This window comes from Rhincodon typus, chromosome 13 (genome assembly GCF_021869965.1).
Source record: "Rhincodon typus isolate 14 chromosome 13, sRhiTyp1.1, whole genome shotgun sequence".
Lineage (NCBI taxonomy): Eukaryota > Metazoa > Chordata > Chondrichthyes > Orectolobiformes > Rhincodontidae > Rhincodon > Rhincodon typus.
Window position 1 is genome coordinate 30,764,506 of NC_063344.1, and position 24,547 is coordinate 30,789,052.

The window sequence follows — 24,547 nt, forward strand, 5'->3', positions numbered from 1 at the left end:
GGAGGGGAGGTGATAGAGCATTGGAGGACATGGGTTACTATGGGAGGAGCATTATCAACAGCCACCCTGGGTTTGATGGGTGTAGGCTGATTGAGCTGTAGGCTACCCTGGGAATTTGGGAAACAGTAACATTCCCTTAGACAGGATTCTAAATTGGAATGATGCTAAGGACAGGTAACCTTGGCTCTTAAATAGCAATACATTTACCAATGTGTAGTTGAATTTGCAATGAAGTATCAGCTCTAAAACCTATGTGCCCTGAGCCATGTTTACTTTTGGTTCCCCTCCCACTATGAGCACAGTGAAGAACAATCCCTGTCTGACAGCATTTGACTTGGTGCTGGAGTTTAAAAATGGTGCTGGCGCCAGGAATCCTGAGCGATTCTGGAAGTGACTTCTACCTGTGGTGAAAGGGAAGATACAATGAGTCGGGTGCTATAGAGGCATGATATATAACTAATGAGGGGAGATTTGGAGAATTGTATGAGAAATCTCTCCAGGGCTCACAGAGACAACACTCCATAAAATGTCAAGTAACACTTTGTTGATTTCTGGTAAGGATTAATCCAAATGAGATCCACGACATGAAATGAGGCATTATGAACTTCCTTAAATTAGATATTCATGTTATCTTAAAAGCTAAACTAGTTTTGAAATTGTACTTTTGCATTAGACTTTTATTAAAAACAAAATACCTTTAATAAAGTTGAACATGGATGTATTTACCAGATACTAAACAAAATGGACAAGACTCTAAAAGAAAACATAGAAAAATAAAACACTTAGAGTTATTACAGCACAGAAAGAGAACCTTCGGCCCATTATTTCTGTGCTGGTCATTGAACATTCATCTATTCTAATACCATTTTCCAGCCCTTGGGCAGTGGCTTTGAATGCCATGGCATTTCAACTGTTCATCAAAACAGTTCTTAAATATCTTGAAGATTCTGTCCTTTACGATCATTTTAGGCAGTGAGTTAATGAACTAGCTTGTTGGGCAAACAGAAACCGAGATGTGTAGTCACTGTCAGCACTCCCATCCTGCAATCCTGCTTCAAACTGAGATAATTGTAACTTCTGGAACTCAGGCAAGCATCTGCAATAACATTATAGAAGTGTTGGGAAATGCGACCGAAGATGGTAATATCACAGAATCCCTACAGTGTGGAAACAGGCCCTTCGGCCCAACAAGTCCACACCGACTATCAGAGCATCCCACCCAGACCCAGCCCTATAACCCACCTAAACTACACATCCCTGAACACTACGGGCAATTTAGCATGGCCAATCCACCTATCCTGCACATCTTTGGACCGTGGGAGGAAATCGGAGCACCCAGAGGAAATCCACGCAGACATGGGGAGAATGTGCAAACTCTACACATACAGTCGCCCAAGGGTAGAATTGAATCCGGGTCCCTGGTGCTGTGAGGCAGCAGTGCTAACCACTGAGCCACCGTGCTGCCCCAAATCAAACCAGATGGTCTGTCAGTGAAAGAAATCCATTGGAATGCTTTCTTAAAAATCTCCTGTCGACATTTTCAGAAAATTTTTCATCTTCAAAGAGAGGGAAAATTTAAAAAAAAGAAACTTCAGTTCATGACACTTCAACAAATTTAGCCATCCTTCAAGAGTGTTTTGATTTACTCCATGGATATGTTATTGCCACACTTTGTGGAATAGCCAAAACGGTATCTGTTCAAAATGAGCACTAAGTTCAAATGAGTTTAGGTTTCTTGTCTGCATGAATCAGGCACTAGCCCCTTACCCCTGCTGACAAAATACTGACGTGTTGGAAAGAGATTTGGGTTCCGTCTGCAATTTTAAAGTTTTGACTGTGAATATTCAGCCCCAAGAATGCTTGTCCAATGGATAAGAGTATCTAAATCTATCGTCATATTACTTCTTTCATAGATACTTCCTTTGAGTATGATTTAAGAGTAGATACTGTGTCATCCAAAGGAATTTGTAGATCTTTTAAATAATATAACTATCAGCAGTCTCCTGGACATTTCATTCATCTCACCAAATTCTATATTTAGAATGTAATTAAAATTCTCTTAAGATTAATGAACTAATTTGTTGAGCAAATTGAGATTGAAATGTGTAGCCGCTGTCACTTATTCAATTCACTCTATTTGTATTTACAAATTTCAGACCCTTCAAACTGAGCATGTTAATGGAAGGCTACAGCATGCAGATTGGGGTCAAATTGAATTTTTGCGTCAGCTCATGACTTTGTGCTGTACACACACATTTCAGACTATCACATACGTCTGGAGATGCAACTGAAAAAGTTTTTCAGCAATGACACAGAGGTTTTTCTACATTTAAATGAAGATATAAAAACAGGTTGGCTTTGTTGATTGCAAACATGCATGAGAAGTAAGAAAGAACATAGTAATCTGGCATATTAAATCTGCTTCTTCCCCACATTATCTTAGTTTGCAGGGTCAAAATTATTTTAATTCTTGTGGAATCTTGTATGAACTATGTCCCTTATATCAGAAAGAGCATCTGAGTGATAATCAAGGCAGCTTTCCTACCTTAAAAATGATATTGTTCAACTTTGGCTGCATTCCATGATAAAACATTTGCTCAGTTTATACAACCAAGGGATCAACATGTCATGAAAAATATTTGATTATATTGCTTCTAGATACAGCCATTGTGGCAAATGAAGCCATTCAGCCTGTTAATTCCATTCCGCTCCATTGTTCTATCCCTCTTGCCCTGTAAGTTTATTTCTCTCAAGTACCAATCCAAGTTTGTTTCTAAATCATTGAACGTCTCCACCTCCACCAACCTCCCTCCTGCATCCCTTAACAAACAGCCTTAAATTTGTATCAGAGATAGTAGGAACTGCAGATGCTGGAGAATCCTTGTGCCGTCTTGTCCTTATTCTTTCAGCTAATAGGACAAAGCTCTTCTTTGTCATCCCTCTTTATAAAGAATGTTAGAATCTTGTATATCTCTATCAAATCTCTCCTCAACTTCCTTTGTGTGAAGAACAACTCCAGCTTCTCCATTCTAACCTTGTTAATACAACCCTTTATCCCTAGAACAATTTAGTCAAATACCTCTGTTCCCTCTCAGGCACCTTCATATCCTTCTTAAAGTGCGGTTACCAGAAGTGTGTATTTTAGTTGTTCACTAACCAGAGTTTTTATACTGGTTCAGCCTAATTCTCCTGCTTTTGCACTCAACACCTCTAGTTATAAAGTCCACAATCCCTATATGCTGTGTTAATTGCATCTTTTGTACTCACTGCTGTGGCTGACTCATTGTCATCGATTTCCTCCAAGCCCTGCAATGTGTCAATGACACATTTGGCTGGTGAAGAAAAGCTTTCACTATATTGATCCACAGCCAGCAAAGACCCATATAAGTGCTCAATTGTATTAGGGGTTGTGCACCAAGCAGAGAAGGTACACTCCTCTTGATCCTACAAACAAACCTTTGTCTGTCCGGCTCCAGGTTTTCCTCCCTTTTCGTGTAACCATCTTGGATCCTGTCCTCTCTCCCACCTCTCCTCCATTCTTTTAGTATTTGTCAGAAGCCATTTCCTTGGCTTTTTGAGAGTGCTCCACTGCATGACTTTATTCTCTTACCTGCAAGCAATCTAATTACCTTATAATTTCCCTGAGCTTGAGGCAGGAACATTGTTTGCAAAATGAAAACGAAGCCTGGAGATTAAAAATAGTCTGGCCCTCCAGCTGAGTATGGTCTTATGAGTTCATCCTGGTTTTGCACTTACACCAAGTGAAAATCCTATTCCATTCAACTCCAAGCTCTTTTGATGGAGCTATTTCTAGCCCTGTTTCATTAACCTACATTCTTGGCCTCACCGTTTCAAATGAAATTCCCAGGGCTCCTTCATGGTGAAAACTGCTTCCAAGGAACATTAATTTCTCACATCAACATTTTGTTTCCTCACAACAGCATTTAATTTATTTGAAATGTGAAACCCATTCAAGATTTAAGAACTTCTTTTGTATTTAGGGAATCTTGTCTGATCCAGAGGACTATGACACTTCAGCTTTATCCTACTTCTTTAGAATGCTTGCTACAGCTACAATGGCGGCGATGTTACCAGTCCCCAGCAAATGCAGGAAGTGGGATCGAAAAACCCACGTAGAGCCAGATTGGATTGACTCCCTGACTTAGTCCACTATCAGAGCATCTTCTCAACTTGCCCTTCACCTGGCGAACCAGAGGTTAAATTCACTACCAATTAGACGTGGAGCATTTCCCAAACCCAAGGAGTTCCAACTGTGGATCATTTTACAGACTCCTTAGAATTCTGCTGATGGTATGGTGACCGTTGCCACAGTATTGTTTTGCTAATGGTGAGCTGATGCCTGTCACATAGGGAGAAGGTGGCACAGTTTGTGTGGCAGGGTGGCCTATTCATGATACAAAGTAGGTCTTTGGGCAGAATAAACAACACCCCATCTCAATCTCCAAGCTATTTCCCCAAGTCAACTGGTCCTGGCCCAGCCCGCACCCCTCCCCCCCCAACCTTAGAATGAAAACCATGCCTCGGGAGCAACTTTATCCCCAAGGCAGATGCACAAAGCCAAGAATGCCCAGCCTGAAGTTGAAAATCGACCCCAAATCGTGGAAAGGAATACAATGCATTTGTATTGTTATTTTTAAAACTATTCATTCAGAATCCATATCTATATCTTGTACCTATATACGGGAGTCAGTTAACTCAGTTGGCTGGATGGCTGGTTTGTAATGCTGAGTGATGCCAGCAGTGTAGGTTCAATTCATGTACCAGCTGAGGTCATCATGATGATCCTGCCTTCTCAACTTGCCCTTCACCTCTGGTGATCCAGACGTTAAATTCACTACCAGTCATCGCTCTCTAATTAATTGGCAGCACTATGGCAACTTTATACGTACACCCTTATGGTCTCTAATAGGCCTCATTCTTTCCTTGATTATCATTTTCTTCTTTACATATTTATAAATTGTTATGTAAACATCCTTGCATTTATCTTGATTTTACCATTCTTATTTTTTTCATTCCTTCCTTCAGGTTTCTAATTTTCTTTTTAATTTCACCCCACCTCTTGGTTATCAGCAGTATTGATGTGTTTGTTACCTAAAATAGAACACCTTTTCCTTGTTGAATCTTGCAGGTTCTTTCACATTATGTGATTTACGTGGGAGGGGGATGATGTCTAAATTTTCAAGTATGACTCTTTTTCTGTGACGTCATATTTAGTTGGATAGGTCAAATCATTTGGCCTCATTTTCTCCTCACACATGTTTTGCCCCCCTCATTTTTCAGTCTCCTGCCTTTCCTGTAACACGGCAAGTTGAGTTGTCATTTCTGCCCCTCTTTATGGCATGATTTAGTAACAGCTCAATATTATGAGCTGTGAAAGATGGCTGCTTCTTATTCTGGAGGTAAGCAGATCTCCATACTAGGACAGCGTATTAGTGAAGAATGACTAGCTGATCACCACGATATGGTGCAAGCCACTTTTGGTTCCTACCTCAGATTCCAGAGAAGTTGATCAACTTGAATTTTGACGAAGTCCAAGACAATAATAATTTTTTCTTTACAGGCGGTTAGCTTTCCTAGACTTCCTGTCTGCGACCTATTTTGAATTCATTAGGATGTCTTGAATACTCACCAAGACCCCAGGTTTCTTGGATCACATTCATGTGCGCAAACTTATGATTTGAAAACTGGAATCAGGTGCATTTACAAAGTAGCTACATAAATGAGGTATGTACCTGGCAGGGTGAACTGATTGCTTCAAGTTCCTGTGTGGATAAGCTTCTTTTCTAATTTGGCTCCTTCAGAACCAAGGCATGTCTTTGCACAAATGCTTATTGTATTAGGGCTAACCACTCTATATTGATCAGCTCATTAAATGTGCAGGCAGGCTTTTGTTGTTTAATGCTTACAATGTTGGGGATGACAGCTGACCAGACCAACAAGCTTGCCCAAGTTGATGCAACATCAACAGTTGATGCCAACAAACTTGACCATGGCAGGCAACAGGGTTCAATGCAAAAGGCCAGGTTTTGTCATTGGACAAGGAAACAATGCAAGCCTTTCTTAGAAAGCTCTCAGATGTGTAATTTTCCTGGTTGTGATGAAAGGTCAGTGAGCAGGCAGTATATGAGCTGTGAGTGTTGTAGCTTTCTTTATGTTTGAACAGTGAACTGAAGTAGATATGTGAGAGGCAATGCCACTATAGTGCAAATAGTGCTACGTTGGCAGTTGTAATGAAGCAACAAACATTGATTGCACGAGGCATCTGATGGAGATGCCTAGCACCCAATGTCTTGCCTGATATTTCTCTGCAGTGGAAACCCTACAATGTTAATTTATACTCAGAGAAGAGTGAAACATTATGTTGTCACTGGTACTTGCACTGGCAGAGGCTGTATATTCCTTACCTTCATAAGAAATTAATGGAAGTCCTACAAAAATTTGTAATCAACTTGTACAGATCTCACCTATCCCAGAGCCATAAAATAAAATATAAAACTATGAGGGGTATGGATAAGGTGAATGGCAGGTGTCTTTTCCTTGGGGTGTGGGATTTCAAAACTAGGTAGCATATTTTTAAAGTGAGAGCTGAAAGATTTAAAAAAAACGTGAGAGACAATTTTTTGTTTACACAGGGAGTGGTTCATGTGTAGAACGAACTTCCAAACGAAGTGGTAGATGTGGGTAAAGTTACAACATCTGAATGACATTTGGATAAATACATAAATAAGAAATGTTTAAAGGGATATGGCCCAAGTGCAGGCAGGTGGGACTAGTTTAGTTTGGGATTATAGTCAGCATAGACTGGTTGGACCAAAGGGTCTGTTTCCGTACTGTATGTCTCTATGACTCTATTAGCACATAAATGGTCTCTATCATGAACTGACAGCATATTCAAGTCACTATAGTCCAAGAGGATGCTTGCTCATTAGACAGCAACAACTGGTGGTGGTTTAACCCGAGGATCGTGGCATCTGGGTGGCTCAATGGTTACCACTGCTGCCTCACAGCCTGGGTTCAATTCTAGCCTTGGGTGACTGTGTGAAGTTTGCATCTTCTCCATGTGTCTGCAAGTGTTTCTGCCGAGTGCTCTGGTTTCCTCCAATAGTCCACAGATGCGCAGGCTAGGTGGCTTAGCCATGGTAAATTGTATGGTTACAGGGATAGGGTGGGGGCTTGGATGTGGTGGGATGCTCTTTAGAGGATCAATGTAGACTCAATGAGCCAAATGGCCACTTTCAACACTGTAGAGATTTTACCATCACCGCACCTCGGGCAAGGGGAGGCGGTTGAGAAGGAGAGTACTTTGCAGGAGCCCCAGCCAATTCTGTTGGCATTATTCTGTATCACAAATCAACTATCCTGCCAACTGAGCTAACTGACTGTCATCTCTTACTTGAATTGGATGATGGTCTGAAATTTGATAGTCTCCAGCAATGACACTCCTCCCACTGAAAGAATGGCTTTATCAATGGTTTGCTGATTTGTCCTGTTTGACTAATACAATCATGTGTGCTGTGCCCCAAAGGCAGAGTCACCGGAACCAGAGATGCATTGGATATTGAACCACACTTCCCTGGAGGTATGGGCTGCCAAGTTGATTTCATGCTTCATCTGTCCAACAATGTTGACAATATTTTTGTTAGTTTTGGTTGGCCAACTTTTGCTGAAATTGTAAAATCCTTACAAGGGCACATGACATATGTTTTCATGGTTGTGTTTTGATCAAATCCACAATTCCATCCCTTCTTATTTCAGACCTCCAGCATGCACTGTACTTTGCTTTTAGTGCCAAAATTCCATCTACCTATCTTAACACAAGATATCTTAACATAAAATATTGCATGCTTCTAGTCTCAATATTTCTCCTTCTCATGAATTTATCTCACAGAGATTGCTTCGAATGTTCTAATTTTGTAATATGTTCATACTGAACTAAATAGCTAATGCTACAATAATTTGTGAAAAGTGGCCAGAAATAATTATTTTCATATTAAATATTGGAAATACATGAAAACTTGTTACAATTAGATTATGCTGTTACTGGAGCTCAGTGATGATACAAGACAGATTGCAAAATTAGGCTTTGCGAAATGCCGACGTTGGTGGGCAGGTTGTGGTGGTGAGGAGCTCTTCGCTACCTTACGAGGCATATTTTAGTAAAACATCTGTTACAACACAGTGTGGAGCTGGAGGAACACAGCGGGCCAGGCAGCATCAGTGGAGCATTTCAAAGAAGTGTTCCGACCCGAAATGTCAACTCTCCTGCTCCTCCGATGATGCCTGGTCTGCTGTGTTCCTCCAGCTCCACACTGTGTTGTCTCTGACTCCAGCATCGGCAATTTTGTTATCTCATAGTACTTCTGTTGACAGCAAGAATTATATGGCACATTTTGAACCCAACCCCATATTGAGAATGAGCTTTGAGAAATTATTTATGGCTGTTTGGATTGTTTTTTATTCCACAAAGTTAGTTAGAAACTGAAAATCAAGAATTATAGCTAATTAAAACATAATGATGCTTCAATGATACATGAAAAAGGAAGCAAATCAGCACTTGGAAAGATATGGGATGACCCATTGTATGGCCAAGCAGTGACATACAAAGGGACTACAATGTGCTGTACGCATAGAATTTTGATCTCAAAAGAGGCTACCATGTGGAAGTTAGGGGAGACAGTGGGTTAGTGGCATTATTGCTGGACTGTTAATCCCGAGACCAAGATAACGCGCCGGGTTTGAATCCTACTATGACTAATGGTGGAATTTGAATTCAATAAAAATCTGGAATTAAGAGTCTAATGATGTCTGCAGCTATTCAAACCTGGACTTCCGGATAGAATATGCATTTTGATGCTAATGGTTACATCTTCTCAGGTGTTTATGAAGAAGGCAGTTGTCTAATTTTGTATCTGTAAAAATTCTGAAGCGATAACGTATATCTTTGCTTATAAGTTGTTTGAAATGGCATCAGTCATATTAGCACGAACACGTGTGCTTTTTCTTTGTCCTGCTTGGATGGGTGTGACATGGAGAAATTTGAGCGTTAATCCATTCTTCTCATCTGAGTGGTACTAAGCCTGAATTTCCTCCATGACTGTGCTCAAAGAGGGTGAAGCAGTGTAAAATATCAATAACTAAACAACAGATCATTTCAACCACTTATTTCATCTGATCACATGAACTGTAAATTAAGAGCTGAATAGCCCATAAAAGCCTAACTGCATTATAGTAGATGCTTTGGGGTTTGAAGTGACAAATTTTAAAAGAGCTACTTTGATTTCTAGCACTTCAGACAAAAAAAGTAGTTTGGCTGCTTCAGAATTCATTTCTTAACACTTACTCCATTTGTAATATAGGCTATGCTTACTACAGTATAACTGTAGCTCCCCACAATCACACACATCATGTGTTACAATCTATATGGTGATGGAAAACCAATATGAGGAGGAATCTCACAAATATCCCCATTCTCAAATGATGGGACAATATCAACTAACCCTCCATCTGTGCTAATACATTACCCTCCAAATTTATGAGCTCTTGTTTATTAAACTTTGTAGGCATCTTATCAAATGTCTTCTTGAAATCCTATATCGTTTGGGTCTCCTTTATCTACCCTGCTAATTGCATCCTCAAAAACTCTAACAAATTTGTCAAACATAACTTTTCTTCCATGAAGTTATACTGATTTTGTCTGATCATACTATGAATTTCTAAGTACATCGTTAAGATTTTCTTCATAATATATTTCAGCATGTCCCCAAAGACTGGTGTCAAGTAATCACTGTTGTCCCCAGCTTTCTCTCATGCATTCTTCTTTGAATAGCTAAGTGACATTTGCTAATAATCAATCTGCTGTGACCATTCCAGAATCTTTACTTTTTGGAAAATCGTAACTAGTGCATCCATTATTTCTGCAACTACCTGTTAGAACCACAGGAGGCAGGATTCCCCAGAGGAACTTGTTGGCTCATGTCTCTTTGATTTCTCTAATATTTCTGCCCTGATTATGTTAATTACCTTAATTTTTTTTCTGTTTCTAGTACCTAATTTCTATCTTCTACCGGTGAAGACAGACGCACAAAATATTTATTAAATGCTTCTGCCATTTCCTCATTTCCCACGACAATTGATCCTGCCTCAAACTTTGAAGGGATCAATGTTTACTTTAGGTACTGCATGTTCTTGATACAGTACTTATAAAAAGTCTTAAAATCTGTTTTTACATTCCTGTTACATTTTTAAAAACTTGATATCAACTATTTGGTCACTGTGGTTTTCTAAGCATCTCCCAATTCTCTGGCTTTCTACTAATCTTTATAGCATTGGAAGCCTCCTCACTTATGACAATACTATTGTCAATTTCTCTAGTAAGCCAAGGATGGATCTTTATCACAATTTTTTTTAAATGGGACATACTTTTGTTGAAAGTCTTGAATTACTTCTTTGAATGCTTCCTACTGTTCATTTAGCACTAGACCTTTTTACTTACCCACGAGAAATCTTTGTAATCATTCCCTTCACATCTTTGTAGTTGGCTTTGTTTAACGTTAAGATACATCTTCTGGGTTTGAGTTCTCAAATTTAGCATGATATTTAGTTGCATTAAGATTACTTTTTGCCCCAAGAAGATCTTTTAATGAGATTATTAATTAAACCTGTCTCATTATACAATACTAGTTCAAGAGTATCTTCATCCCCAGTTGATTCCACAATTTATTATTCTAGGGAATGATCAAGCCAACATTCTACAAACTTGTCTTACAGATAAACTTTGCCAGTTTGAGTTGTCCATTGTTGCAAATTCAAATCATTTCTTGCCTAAATCTCTGTTCAAAAGTAGGTCTACCACCTATAAATTCACTCCTCTTCTTCTCGAGATTTCTACCCAAAAGTCCTTGGTGAATATTTGCTGGTCCATGGCCAAGTGGGTTCAGCATGAAAGCAGGCTCCACATCTGCCTCAACTGGAATGGGGATTGTATCCTGTGCTGTTGGCACTAATCTAATTTACACTCTAACTGTGTAACCAAGTGAGCTAATCGGCTCCCTACAAGAACATAAGAACCAGGAGCAGGAATAGGACATCTGGCCCTTTGAACCTGCTCCACCATTCAATAAGTTCATGGCTGATCTTTTCGTGACCTCAACTCCACTTACCCATCCTCTCACCGTAACCCTTAATTCATTTACTGTTCAAAAAATTATCTATTTTAGCTTTAAAAACATCCAATAAGGAAGCTTCAGCTACTTTACTGGGGAGGGAATTCACAAATTCACATTTGGGTGAAGAATTTCCTCCTCAATTCAGTCCTAAATCTGGTCCTGCTAATTTTGAGGCTATGCCCTCTTGTTCTAGTTTCAGCCGCCAGTGTAAACAACTTTCCTGCTTCTATTTTATCTATTCCCTTCATAATTTTATATGTTTCTATAAGATCCCCCTCATTCTAAATTCCAATGAATACAATCCCAGTCTATTCGGCATCTCCTCATAAGCTAACCCTCTCAACCTAGTCCACCTAGTCATAAACTGTTCCCACCAGTGTTTCCTGAACTTTTCATTCCAAATTTTTCCCAATACTGACTATTTCCTGATTTTTTAGAGCCAGGATTGCACGGCCTCGATTTTAATGACTTGGCACAAAAAGTTAAATTGCACACTAAAACCTTAGAATGTGATTCACCAGGAGACAAATCTCAGTGCAATTTAAGTAGAGCTTATCCCAATGGAACAGCTACTTCTTGGGCATGAATCAAAGGTCTTTCTGCCCATTCCACTCTTTGAACCCAGTTCCTCAAGCTCCCTTTGTAGTACCTCACTCTTAGTTCTTCCTATGTCATTGGCCCCTTCATGGACTACTGCAACGGGACCTTCTCCTCTCTTCCCCCTTAGACCTCCTTCAGTGGTTAAGAGATATTTCAAAACTTAGGCACCAAACATTTAACACTGCCTTCACAACTCTTGTTGTGGTTTCAAAGAACAATTTCTATTCTCCTGACAATGTTATCCCCTACCACCACCACATTTTCTTTTACGTCTCCTGCTGTGACTGGCGTCTAGCACCACAATATCATGGTCAATTTGCCCATCCACCATCCATGTTCTCATCCAAATAGGTAGCAGGTCCCTCATATAATGGGCTGAGGCTCTTCCATCATCACATTCTGGATCACCACATGCCTGATACAGTCAGTCCCTCCCATCCCTCATAGAACATAGAACATTACAGCGCAGTACAGGCCCTTCGGCCCTCGATGTTGCGCCGACCTGTGAAACCAATCTGAAGCCCATCTAATCTAAACTATTCCATTATTATCCATATGTTTATCCAATGACCATTTAAATGCCCTTAAAGTTGGCAAGTCTACTATTTTTGCAGGCAGGGCATTCCACGCCCTTACTACTCTCTGAGTAAAGAACCTACCTCTGACATCTGTCCTATATCTATCACCCCTCAATTTAAAGCTATGTCCCCTCGTGCTAGCCATCACCATCCGAGGAAAAAGGCTCCCACTGTCCACCCTATCTAATCCTCTGGTCATCTTGTATGTCTCTATCAAGTCACCTCTTAACCTTCTTCTCTCTAACGAAAACAGCCTCAAAACCCTCAGCCTTTCCTCATAAGACCTCCCTCCATACCAGGCAACATCCTGGTAAATCTCCTCTGCACCCTTTCCAATGCTTCCACATCCTTCCTATAATGCGGTGACCAGGACTGTACGCAATACTCCAAGTGCAGCCGCACCAGAGCTTTGTACAGCTGCAACATGACCTCATGGCTCCGAAACTCAATCCCTCTACCAATAAAACCTAACATACTGTACGCCTTCTTAACAACGCTATCAACCTGGGTGGCAACTTTCAGTGATCTATGCACATGGACACCGAGATCTTTCTGCTCATCCACACTACCAAGAATCTTACCATTAGCCCAGTACTCTGTATTCCTGTTACTCCTTCCAAAGTGAATCACCTCACACTTTTCCGCATTAAACTCCATTTGCCACCTCTCAGCCCAGCTCTGCAGCTTATCTATGTCCTTCTGTAACCTGCAACATCCTTCTGCACTATCCACAACTCCACCGACTTTGGTGTCATCCGCAAATTTACTAACCCATTCTTCTACGCCCTCATCCAGGTCATTTATAAAAATGACAAACAGCAGTGGCCCCAAAAACAGATCCTTGAGGTACACCACTAGTAACTGAACTCCAGGATGAACATTTCCCATCAACCACCACCCTCTGGCTTCTTACAGCTAGCCAATTTCTGATCCAAACTGCTAAACCACCTTCAATCCCATGCTTCCGTATTTTCTGCAATAGCCTACCATGGGGAACCTTATCTAATGCTTTACTGAAATCCATATACACCACATCAACCGCTTTACCCTCATCCACCTGTTTGGTCACCTTCTCAAAGAACTCAACAAGGTTTGTGAGGCACGACCTACCCTTCACAAAACCGTGTTGACTATCCCTAATCAAATTATTCCTTTCTAGATGATTATAAATCCTATCTCTTATAATCCTTTCCAACACTTTACCCACAACCGAAGTAAGGCTCACTGGTCTATAATTACCAGGGTTGTCTCTAATCCCCTTCTTGAACAAGGGGACAACATTTGCTAGTCTCCAGTCTTCTGGCACTATTCCTGAAGACAATGACGACAGCCTAAGGGTGTGACCGCCTCGTAGTACAAAATGTCCAGATAACTCTTCCCCCCTCCTGGCGATGTGCAATATTTTCAATTTCAACCCTAGTTCAAGGAGGAGAGTGGCACGGTGGCTCAGTGGTTAGCTTCACAGCACCAGGGACCTGGGTTTGATTCCAGCTTTGGGTGACTATCTGTGTGGAGTTTGCATGTTTGCCCCGTGTCTGTGTGGGTTTCTGCTGGGTGCTCCGGTTTCCTCACACAGTCCAAAGATATGCTGGTTGATGGATTGGCCATGGTAAGTGTGGGGTAATGGTGATAGGGTGGGATGCTCTTCACAGGGTCAGTGTAGACTTAATGGGCCAGATGGCCTCTGTCTGCGCCTTAGGGATTCTAACTCTGAGGGTCAAAACAACATTGCTTTCGAGGGCTTGTTTTGAGGCCTACTTTTTCCGTTTTCAGGATTTCTTTTTCCTTCTCATTAAATCATTCATTAGATGATGCAATCTCATTGTAACCAAATTTTGTGTATTTGTGTGATAGTAGGCGTATTTAGACTCTCACAGGAGCAGAATTACAAGAATTCATCTGTATTCTCAAAAATTATTAACACTTATTAAACAAAGAGGCACTGTGTACAAGGAAAGCACCAATTAATTCGGAACAATAGTATCTAAATTGGCACAAGAAAATAGAAACAAGTTAGTAAGGGTCTAGGCCTGAAACATCAGCTTTCCTACTCCTCTGATGCTGCTTGGCCTGCTGTGTTCATCCAGCTGTATACCTTGTTATCTTAGCAACAAAAGCATTTTTTTAAAAAAAATTAACTGACAGACTTCAATAAGCAGACAGCAACTATCCTATTCACATCTTTCTAGTGAGGTCACAGATTTCATTCACGTATGTACAAAACTGAAAGATTTTAACCAAGCAGTTACTGAATGTAATTTAAAGAGAAAACATTAAACTCAGCTGACTTTTTCTGAACACTTCTTCTGAAGAAGGGTCTAGCCCGAAACGTCAGCCTTCCTGCTCCTCTGATGCTGCTTGGCCTGCTGTATTCATCCAGCTCTACACCTTGTTATCTCAAACTCAGCCACCTGCTGCCCTCTGACATTTTTTTGATGTTGAAGCTCTGACTCCCACCTCAAGAGACTTTCTCCCACTCCTGACAAGTTCTATACTTCTGAGGAAGGGTCACCGGACCCAAAACGTTAACTCTGATTTTTTTCTTCACAGATGCTGCCAGACCTGCTAAGTTTTTCCAGCAACTTCTGTTTTTGTTCTCTACTGCACTTGACATGCTCTCACTCTGACTGTCAACACACTCGTACTCCTCTCCCCTGACCAGCCCGTGTTCCTGATTCTGTGCATACTGCAGGCATTGTGGAACTCTAAGGTCATGCCAAAAAGGTTAGGCACTGATGAGCTCAATTCTTCATGGTGCAAATTTTTAAATTAATTTCCCTTAGCAGCATGACTCAGTTTGGATCTTAATTTTGAAAGCTTATATAAACATCATTGCAATTAAACTACTCGGTGGAGCTGTCAAATTTGGTGATAATTTAAAATGGATGAGATTGAATTGGTCGCCTGTTATACCAATTGTAAACCATTTATAAAGCACTCTTTCTGTTCAATCAGTTACCTCAGTATACTGCCAAATGTACTGACATCATCAACTTTTAGGTAAACTGAACTTTAATTATGTCCTGTTACATAATCTACTACTGATTACCTGTTTTCCCTTGGAAGCTCCTTGCTAAAAGGGGAGCTTTAACATAGCTGTCTGCATAAATCTACTCCTCTTCACCTCTAATTTGTTACTGCGTTTTAACTGATGCCAGGGAGAAATACCATATTGTCAACCATTTTCAAGAAGTAGTGAAAGATGGCTTCAAGACATGAATATTCCCTATGTTTAAAGCTAACTCTGGAGACACTGATTACATCTGTCTTTAATTCTCCTCGAGAGTCCTATGCTTCAGGACTATTCCTGTCAAGGAGGAGGAATAAAAATCACTATTTTAAGGAAGCCCATACTGTTTCAGTATGACAGGATGGACAGCCTCATTAAAATAGCGATTGAATCAGAAAATCACATAGCACAGAAGAGGCTATTTGGCCCATTGAATCTGCATTGACAAAAACTACTCTAAACCTATATCTGTCCTACTTACCAATACTGGGCCCATTGCCTTTAATCTTATGATATTTCAAGTGTTCATCTGAATACGTTTTAAAGATTGTGAGGGTTCGTGCTTCAGCTAGCTTCCCAAGCAGTGCATTTCAGATTCCCACCACTTTGAGCGAAAACGGTTTTCCTCAAATCCCTTCTAAAATTATGCCCCCTTGTTATTGATCCCTTAACTAAGGGGAATAGCTGCTTTCTGCACTCTCAGTCTTAAATACACCAGTCAGGTCCCCTCTCAGTCTTCTCTGCTCTAAAGAAAACAACCTGAGCTTATCCACTCACTCTTCACAGAAAAACTGCTCAACCCAGGAAACATCCTGGTGAATCTCGTCTGCTCACCGCTCCAGTGCAAACATGTCCTTTCTATAGTGCACTGACCAGAACTGCACACAGTACGCCAGCTGTGGCCTAACCGTATTTTTGTACAGTTTCAACATAACCTCCCTGTTCTTATAATCTAAACTATGACTGAAAAAGGCAAGTGTCTGAAAAAGTAACTACGCTAATAACCTGGCTTGCTGCCTTCAGAGATCTATGGGCAAGCACCCCAAGATCCCTCTGAGCTTCCTAGTGTCCTGCCATTCATTGAGTACTCCCTTGTCTTGTTACTTCTTCCAAAATGCATCACTTCACATTTATCAGTGTTAAATTCACTCTGCCAATGATCTGCCCATTTGACCAATCCATTTATATCCTCCTGTAACCTAAGGCCTCACCGCCAGCCACCTGGCCAACCTTCATGTTATCCTGAAAGTTACTTATCATCACCCACATGTTCTTCTATATCGTTTATACATATCACAAACAATAAGTGACCCAGCACTTATCCCTGTCGTATGCCATTGGACACTTGCCTCCAGTCACATATAATATATGCTCATCAGGTTCTAGTAAAGTCATTTTTAAAATCCTAATATCTTGTGAAGTTCTCAATGTTTTACAAAGTTGCTATCAATGTCTGATTAACACTGGTTCAGTCTGACAATTAGAATCATAGAATCCCTACAGTGTGGAAGCAGGCCATTCGGCCCATTGAGTACACTGACCCTCCGAAGAGCATCCCACCCTATCCCTGTAACCCTACACATAAGAAACAGGAGATTTTGACTATATGGGCTTAGAATTTAATCATATTGTTCCCATTTTTAAGACACTTAAACTATAGCCTTCAAGCCCAAAATGGTTAATCCACATGCACACTAATACTGCCACATTGGATTGGACTGCACTGTTGGCATCCTGAGCATCCAGCAGCAATTCAAAAAACTCATTCTAATCTTTAAACAAAATCTGCCTAAACTGAATGCAGGACTTTTTCATGAAATCAGTTTGCCCTAACTGCGGACTTGTGATGTGTTGCTGGGTGAGCCCAACATTCAGAACCCTCTTGGGAGTGCTTTTAAAGGGTTCATCTGTTCTATTGTCACCCATTTAGCTGCAGCATTGTCCTCCAGGCAGCGTTGTTGATCTACCTTCAATGTTCCATGTATGAATTTTGATTTTTGGGAACAATGTTTTGCTGGAGCTGAACTATTAATAAACCAGTTTATTCCAGTCACTGCGTGGTCCAGTAAGTCTGCCATTGGGGTTGATGGATGAGGCAGAGAAGATAAGAGACAAGAGACAAGTGGTGTAGCTGACAGAAGGAGAGCATTGCGCAAATCTCCAGAGAGTGCTTCTCATTCCTCAATTGTAAGATGCAATTCGTGAGATACCTGACACAGCAGGATTTTCAGAAAAGGGCAGGGAGCATTGCACTTAGTTATCAAGCTCACCATGGCCCTTAATTTTTACGTAACAGGGTCATTCCACGCTGCAAACAAACATATAAAATAGAAGCAGATGTAGACCAGTTGCAACTGGTGACTTGAGGGGCACACTGCAGTTTGCGACACATAACAATATCAGGAAGGGAACCAAGGCTTAACATATCAGGCAGAATACAATCATCCCACTCCCCTCTAGAAGAAATGTGAAATAGAATGACACAGGCTTTATCTGAACCACAGACTTTCCCCGGGCCCGAGGTTCCAAAAGTTCTCTTGCCGCTTGTACCAGCCTGAATTCTAGGTCAATAGAAAGGGATACCACTCTGCATGTTTGCAGCCATAAGCTAACATTTCTTACAGGTGTACCATAGCCTTGGCATTCCTTGTCCCTGATCCAGACCAGGAAATGGGTAGAATTCAAAAATATAAACTCAACAGCAAGTAACAAATTCCAGCTCCATTCACATTGGTTGAAACTGAAACACAGCCCTGAATGATATTCAGACTCTCCCAGCTATCGGTTTGACTGTTAATCAGGAGTATCAGGCAACAGTGGAACATTATATTGTGAAGAGAAATGTAGCATAATAAAATGGACAAATCTCATCCTTCTGGAGCAAACTTTGAGGTCAAAGGCCAGCATTGCAAATTGCCTCAGACAAATCTACAGTTCAGATAATTCTGTTTTCATGCTACAGGACGAAGTATGTAGTGACTGAGAACTGAATGCTGTATAAGAAGAAAACAGCATTGTCAATACCTCAACAATATAGAGTTGTAAAGTACCTTTAATGTAGTCAAAGATCTACATCTGCTTCATTGAAGCATTATAAGATATGATACAACATTACCATGTAAATGGATATTAGATTTGAGATGACCAAAAACGTGGTCAAAGAGGTAGGTTTTAAAGAATGTTTTAAAGGAAGAAGAGGTGGAAAGGGAAGAGGTATATAGAGGACAATTGAGGTGCAGCTATCAATGGAAGTGCAATAATAATTCTAAATGCTCACTTTAAAAGCAGAGGAGGGCAGATGTCTGACAGGGTCATGGAACTGGTGAAAGTAACAGAGATGGGGAATGGTGAGGAATGATCCGAAAATATGGGTGAAGATTTTGAAAATGACTTTGCATAACTGGGATTGACCAGTGAAGGTCAGGAAATTGAAGGTGGTAGGTCCATTGGATTTGGAGCAAGGCAAGGCATGTGTTTAGATTGACCTCAAGTCTGCAGAATTGGCACCAAACAGGAGTCTATATAGAAATAATTAAGTCTAGAGGTAACAAAAACTTTATCAACAGATCACGTGAGACAGGGTGAAGTTGCATGATATTACGAAGATAGAAATATGCAATCTTATGGAAGGTGCAAACGTGTGGGGTCAATTACAGCCTCAGAATTGTGAGCACGTTGCTTTAACTGACTGCTGCCAGGGAGACGGATGGAGTACATAACAAGGGAGTAGAGATTAGTGTGGGTACCAAAAACAATAGTTTCAGTATTTCTGATAATAATTGCTGTAAATTTATGATCAGCCAATACTAGATGTCAGATTAACATTTTGCAAATTTATCTGACAGCGGAAGAGTCAAAGAGAGCAATGGGGAGGTAAAGCTGGGTGTAGTCAGTTATCCTGCGAAACTAACAGTACTTTCAAATTAAGTCACTGAGTGGCTGATTGTAGATGAGAAGTAGGAGGAGCCTGGGATAGATCTTTGTAGATACCAGCGTTAATAGTGATAGAAGTGGAACAGGAGTCATTAAAACACACATTGAACAGGGAATTCAGAAGCTCCGTTATGTTTTCTTACAAATAATGTTTCAAAGTCTTATAGAATCAAAACAAGTTAGTCACTATGAGAATCTATGATTTAAAAACAATCAAGTACAGCAAGGTCAGATCAAAGTAATTCACAAATCAGCCATGGTCAAAACTGATCTATTTTTAGAATCAGCTGTATTTGTTCATTAATTGGTTGTTTTGGTTATTTTAGATGGAATCGTCAGCATTTCAACAGTCAGCACTAATGATTACAGCAACCATTTCGAGTGCTGATGCTGCCACAGCTTGAAGTCAGCTATGGATAATTTTTTTTTCAAAGGTCTTACAGTGCTGAATAGCATCTCTCCTCTTGACATAGTGCTGTTGCAGCACTGTAGAAAATGTCTCTTTCAGTATGAAAATGATTTTTATGTGTGTAAGTATTTATTGAAATTGTTATCCCTTGAGCTCTAAAGAGAATCTTTTTATGATAGAAACAAATTTCTATCCAATTATGTGCCCTTCCACAATTATTGAAATATATAATGTACCATTACACCTGGGGCTGATGTAGACTGCAATCTGACAATCTCCTTCAACAGTGCAACAATGGTCTATACCATTGTTGCATTTGGGGATTGAGACTAATTGGCATTCTCAGAGATTGTAGGAGTGTTTTCAGTATTTGTAGCTTTCTTAAATTTAGGGAAGTGTGCCATTTTCTTTTTAAATACCAGATTCTTTTTTAAAAAGTCAATCTTTTTACAAAAGGACAAACAACTACAGTACATACAAGTAGACCATAGGTCCACTGAACTTGGCAAAACTGGTTTGATTATTTAAGCAGGATGGAATTTACAAGGTTCTTTGTTTAAACCAATTTTTAATAATCTATTAGGCCACTTTGATTGAAAGTAAATTCATTCTGAAAATGAGTAGTTTGCTGAAAGATTATTGTCATAAAATTATTTATGAATGAAATATGTTCTGTGTTGTCTCCTATTAATTCCAAATTGGATCCTCATAACAGAAAACACATATCCAGAGAAGGCCACTGATATTGCTCCCTAAGTGTCACTTTATCTTCCTTTTGAGCTCAAAGGATGACATTTAAATGATTTTATATGATGTTCTGAGTGAAGTAAGAAATCTGGATTAATTTTGATTGGACAATGCGGTTATATATTGATGATAATGGTTTGACCGCATGTCATTTCCTCACTTACCACTATAGATATTCGTACACGTTTCGACTTTCTGAATTCTGACAATGCCTGATTCTTTGATAGAAACATAGGATAATGTAGGTTATACATCTCATTTGGCATCATCCAGGTAGAAGCCCTACATCCGGCTAAAAGTTGCTGAACATTAGTCAGTCAAAGATGTTTTCTTTCTTATCAGTTGAATTTTGCAAAGGCCCATTTTGCCTTAACCCTTAGTCTATTTTTTAAAAAAGAATGTCCATCAGAAAGCTGTGTTTTGTTTAACATCTCACGTCACTGGAAGTTATGTCTGAATAAGACAGCAGACCACAACAGGATCTTTTAGCCTTTCTACCACAATTTATGTAAGATGACAGATATGATACAAATATAGCAGCACAGAATGTATATTACATAATATAAACACAGCACATCACATGAGGAGTGAAGTTAGCTTTTAACTTGTCATCAAGAACTGCAGTCACAGAATAGAAAGCAGCATGACTTTTGATAAAGTCAGCACATTAATTCACAGTATTTTCAGCACTTCCTAAGCCTTCAAATTAGGGGAAAATTTAAAGCAAAGTCCAATGAATTTGAAGTGGCACCTATTCATTAGAAATTTGTTAAACAGTGATCTCAACAAATCAACCTTTTGATAGTAGCCTTCCAACTCTGATAACTTGTATTGTTTTACGTGTGGATAACTAAAATAAGTGACTGTTTAATTCATGAGGTATAACTCCAAAATGGAGTAATTAGAATAGAAATTGGTTCTCTTTACTGTCGGTGTTTTAGGCCCAGACAAATTATTATCATTATCTCACATTGAAGAGTCACCATTGGTTTTTCAAAACTAGTATGACCCAGAGAACGAAAGAATTAAACCCATCTGGATGGCTTCTTTTCCATCTCCTATAGAATAAATTATATCACTACTTTTCAGTTTGATGAGGAAATTATTCACAAAAGCTTCACAAGGTATTATGCACTACTGTGCAACTATATGACATAGCTTTCAACACCAGCAACACGACACCCATTAAAGCACCATGATTCATTGGCATGGTAGATAAACTAGCATATCTTGAATGTTAAATATTTTAAAATATAAATTTGATAAATGGAGTTAGGAGAGTTCTTATATGCTATAATCCATTAATTATCCACAAGTTATTTCATAACTCCTGTATATCAAAGAGAAACTAACTACTGGCTAAATGTTCTTGGCATCTTACTTTTCATTTTAAGTCTGTTATGTTCAGAAATATACTAGAGAAGGTGCAGTAACATTGTGCTGTAGTTTTATTGAGAATTAATCAAGCATACTTCATTGTTTGCTGGAGTTATGTCGATGTTGATCTATAAACTGCAATTAACATTTATTATATTTGAGCACATATTCAAATTATCAAACAAGCTAGAGGACTTGATTATGAACCAGAAAAGGTGATAGCAGAAATCCCTTCATGTATTACCAAATCCTGTTAAATAGGAGGGAAAGCACTCGTAAAACTTCTGGTGAAGCTTACAAGAAGAAATAAGGCACAAGGATTTGCTCAATGGTCATTTTCTGGAAACTGTTTTCTTTGCTGGAGGGAAAAATGTAATCCTTTCCAAAAAAGATTGACAGATGCAGCCGACTCTTTGACACCTGCAGATGTACTATCTGAAATCTCACAAAGAGGTATATGTGCTTTGAACAGTTAGCACAACTAACAGAATTTAATATGGAACACACTTGATGATGGAGACACCTACCTCTCCTGGTTCATCCATTGGGTTCACACAGAACAGGCTTTTCAGTGCAATTCCTGTTTGATCCAGGGGACCTGAAGAAAATAAATTCACATTTATTAAAAATTTCCCTATGACAAATGAAATGACCTCTTTAAAAAAGAACTGCACCTGTCTATATTGGCATGGGAAGCCAGCAAGTAAATCAATCCCTCTGTCTTAAATGATTCACTCATCTCCACCAGGCTGGCATCAGGATTAAAATTCCTCCAACCTCACATGTTTAACAAGAATTCATTTCACACAGAGTGAGTAAATTCATGTACTGCTAGTCCATACAATGGCAACAGAGTTTCATTATTAGATTAAAGGTTAGGTTGAAACAAAACAGGAAATGTAATTGTCTTGTATTTTATAGTTGAAACATCAGGCTTCAATGAACTCTGCACTGATATTACTTAACATAATATTCACTGTGTGTTACAGATAGCTTTAGTTTAAAATTAAGGTCGAAGTCGATGAAATGAACTCATCAGAATTAAAACTGAGGGTATATGCTCTTAAACAATGTTTGAAAGTAACTACCTCAGAAAGCCACAATGATGGATGGCAACCATAAGCAAGTTAAACAGGGCCATTTCCTACAGAACAATTAAAGGTGTGAGTCAGTGTTCTCAGCAGCATCTCCTACACTGATTTGATAACTCATTCAGACATTTAATTTTTTCTTTTCAAGGTAAATCTCTGCCTGGGAAGTCCGAGACGTTTATATGACAAAATATTATACTTATTTCAAAAGAAACCTTTCAAAATCATTGTGCAAATATATTTTTACACAATAAATCATTTTGGCATTTTCCAAAATAATATTTAATATTTTCCTTTTAATGCAATCTTTGTTTGAGACGTTTACCTCCAAATCAGAATATTTAACCTGTGGGGGAAACATCAGGAAGGCCAAATGATGTTGCAAAAACATCACACGAACATTTGTAAATGTAATTTAGTTCAGGGAGGTGTTGATTTGATTACATACATTGGATGGCATTGAGCAAAGCTACTAAGCATTGGTAGAGTATTTTACATCTGTTTTCATTTGACAATGGTATGCTGCAAATGTAACAGGAAATAAGGAGGCAGTAGCATTCTTGGATGGAATAGAAATAGATAAAGAAGTAGTTGAGAGGTTGGTAGTCTTCAGGATAGAGAAGTTATCCATTCTGTCTGGGTTGCACACGACATTACTAAGAAAAGCAAAAATGATGTTGTGGAATCTCTGAATATAATCTGACAAACGTCCTTGGAAAATGGGAGATACCAGAGGATTGCAAATGTTTAGCTCAGCAACTAAGGGCCATCTAGCCTAACATTAGCGGTTGGGACAATTTTAGGGGCAATATCAATGACCAAATTAATTGACATTTGGAGATGTATAACTCAATAAATGAAAGCCAACACAGATTTGTTAAAGAATGGTTCAGCAAAAGTCGGGGCTAATGTGATTCAAGTTTGTGAAATTAATTTTCAAAAAACATTTGATAAAGTATCAGATCATGGTCTTATTAGGAAAATTAAAGCCCAGAGAATTAAAGGGACAGTGGCAACATCAATACAAAATTTGTTAAGAATCAGAAAACAGTAGTGGCAATAATATTTTTTAGATTGGGTAGATAATAGGACCTCTTCTTATTGATATGTATGAAGGGCCTAGGTAAAGAGGATTCAACTTCCAAAATTTACATAAAACTCAAAGGCATAAAAGATAGTGAAGAGGATGTCGCAAACTTTAAAAAGGCATGGCTTGGATTTTCATCTGCAAGTTGGGTGCACAAAGTCAGAAAAAAATCCCAGCTTTGCATACACAACTTTTAAAAATGGTTGATTTCTGTCACCGGGGTGGTCTGGAATAGAAATAGTGAAGAAGGTGCCAGGTGTGGAGATGGACTGGATGGAAGACCTACCTCAGTATTCAGCACTGTGTCTAAAGTTTTTAAAAAAAAATGAAAAGTTCCTCTGGTGCTCACACCAACACACTGCCAATTATATTAGCATGTGTGTGTGTGTGTGTGTGTGTGTGTGTGTGTGTGTGTGTGTGTGTGTGTGTGTGTGTGTGTGTGTGTGTGTGTGTGTGTGTGTTGTGAGGGGCGGTGGATGGCAAGAGAAATGTAGTTTGCTCTGCTTCCCATTATGTTGGATCCATTCAT

General features: G+C 39.4%; 1 protein-coding gene across 1 annotated transcript in view; it reads right to left on the reverse strand.

The window, feature by feature from the left end:
- The window catches only part of LOC109933396 (chloride channel protein 2-like), a 70,482-nt gene that overhangs the window by 19,820 nt on the left and 26,115 nt on the right, over positions 1-24,547 (reverse strand). The window contains exon 5 of the mRNA XM_048604581.1: positions 22,368-22,438. Within this exon, the coding sequence (XP_048460538.1) occupies positions 22,368-22,438 (71 nt within the window). The remainder of the gene's footprint in view (positions 1-22,367; positions 22,439-24,547) is intronic.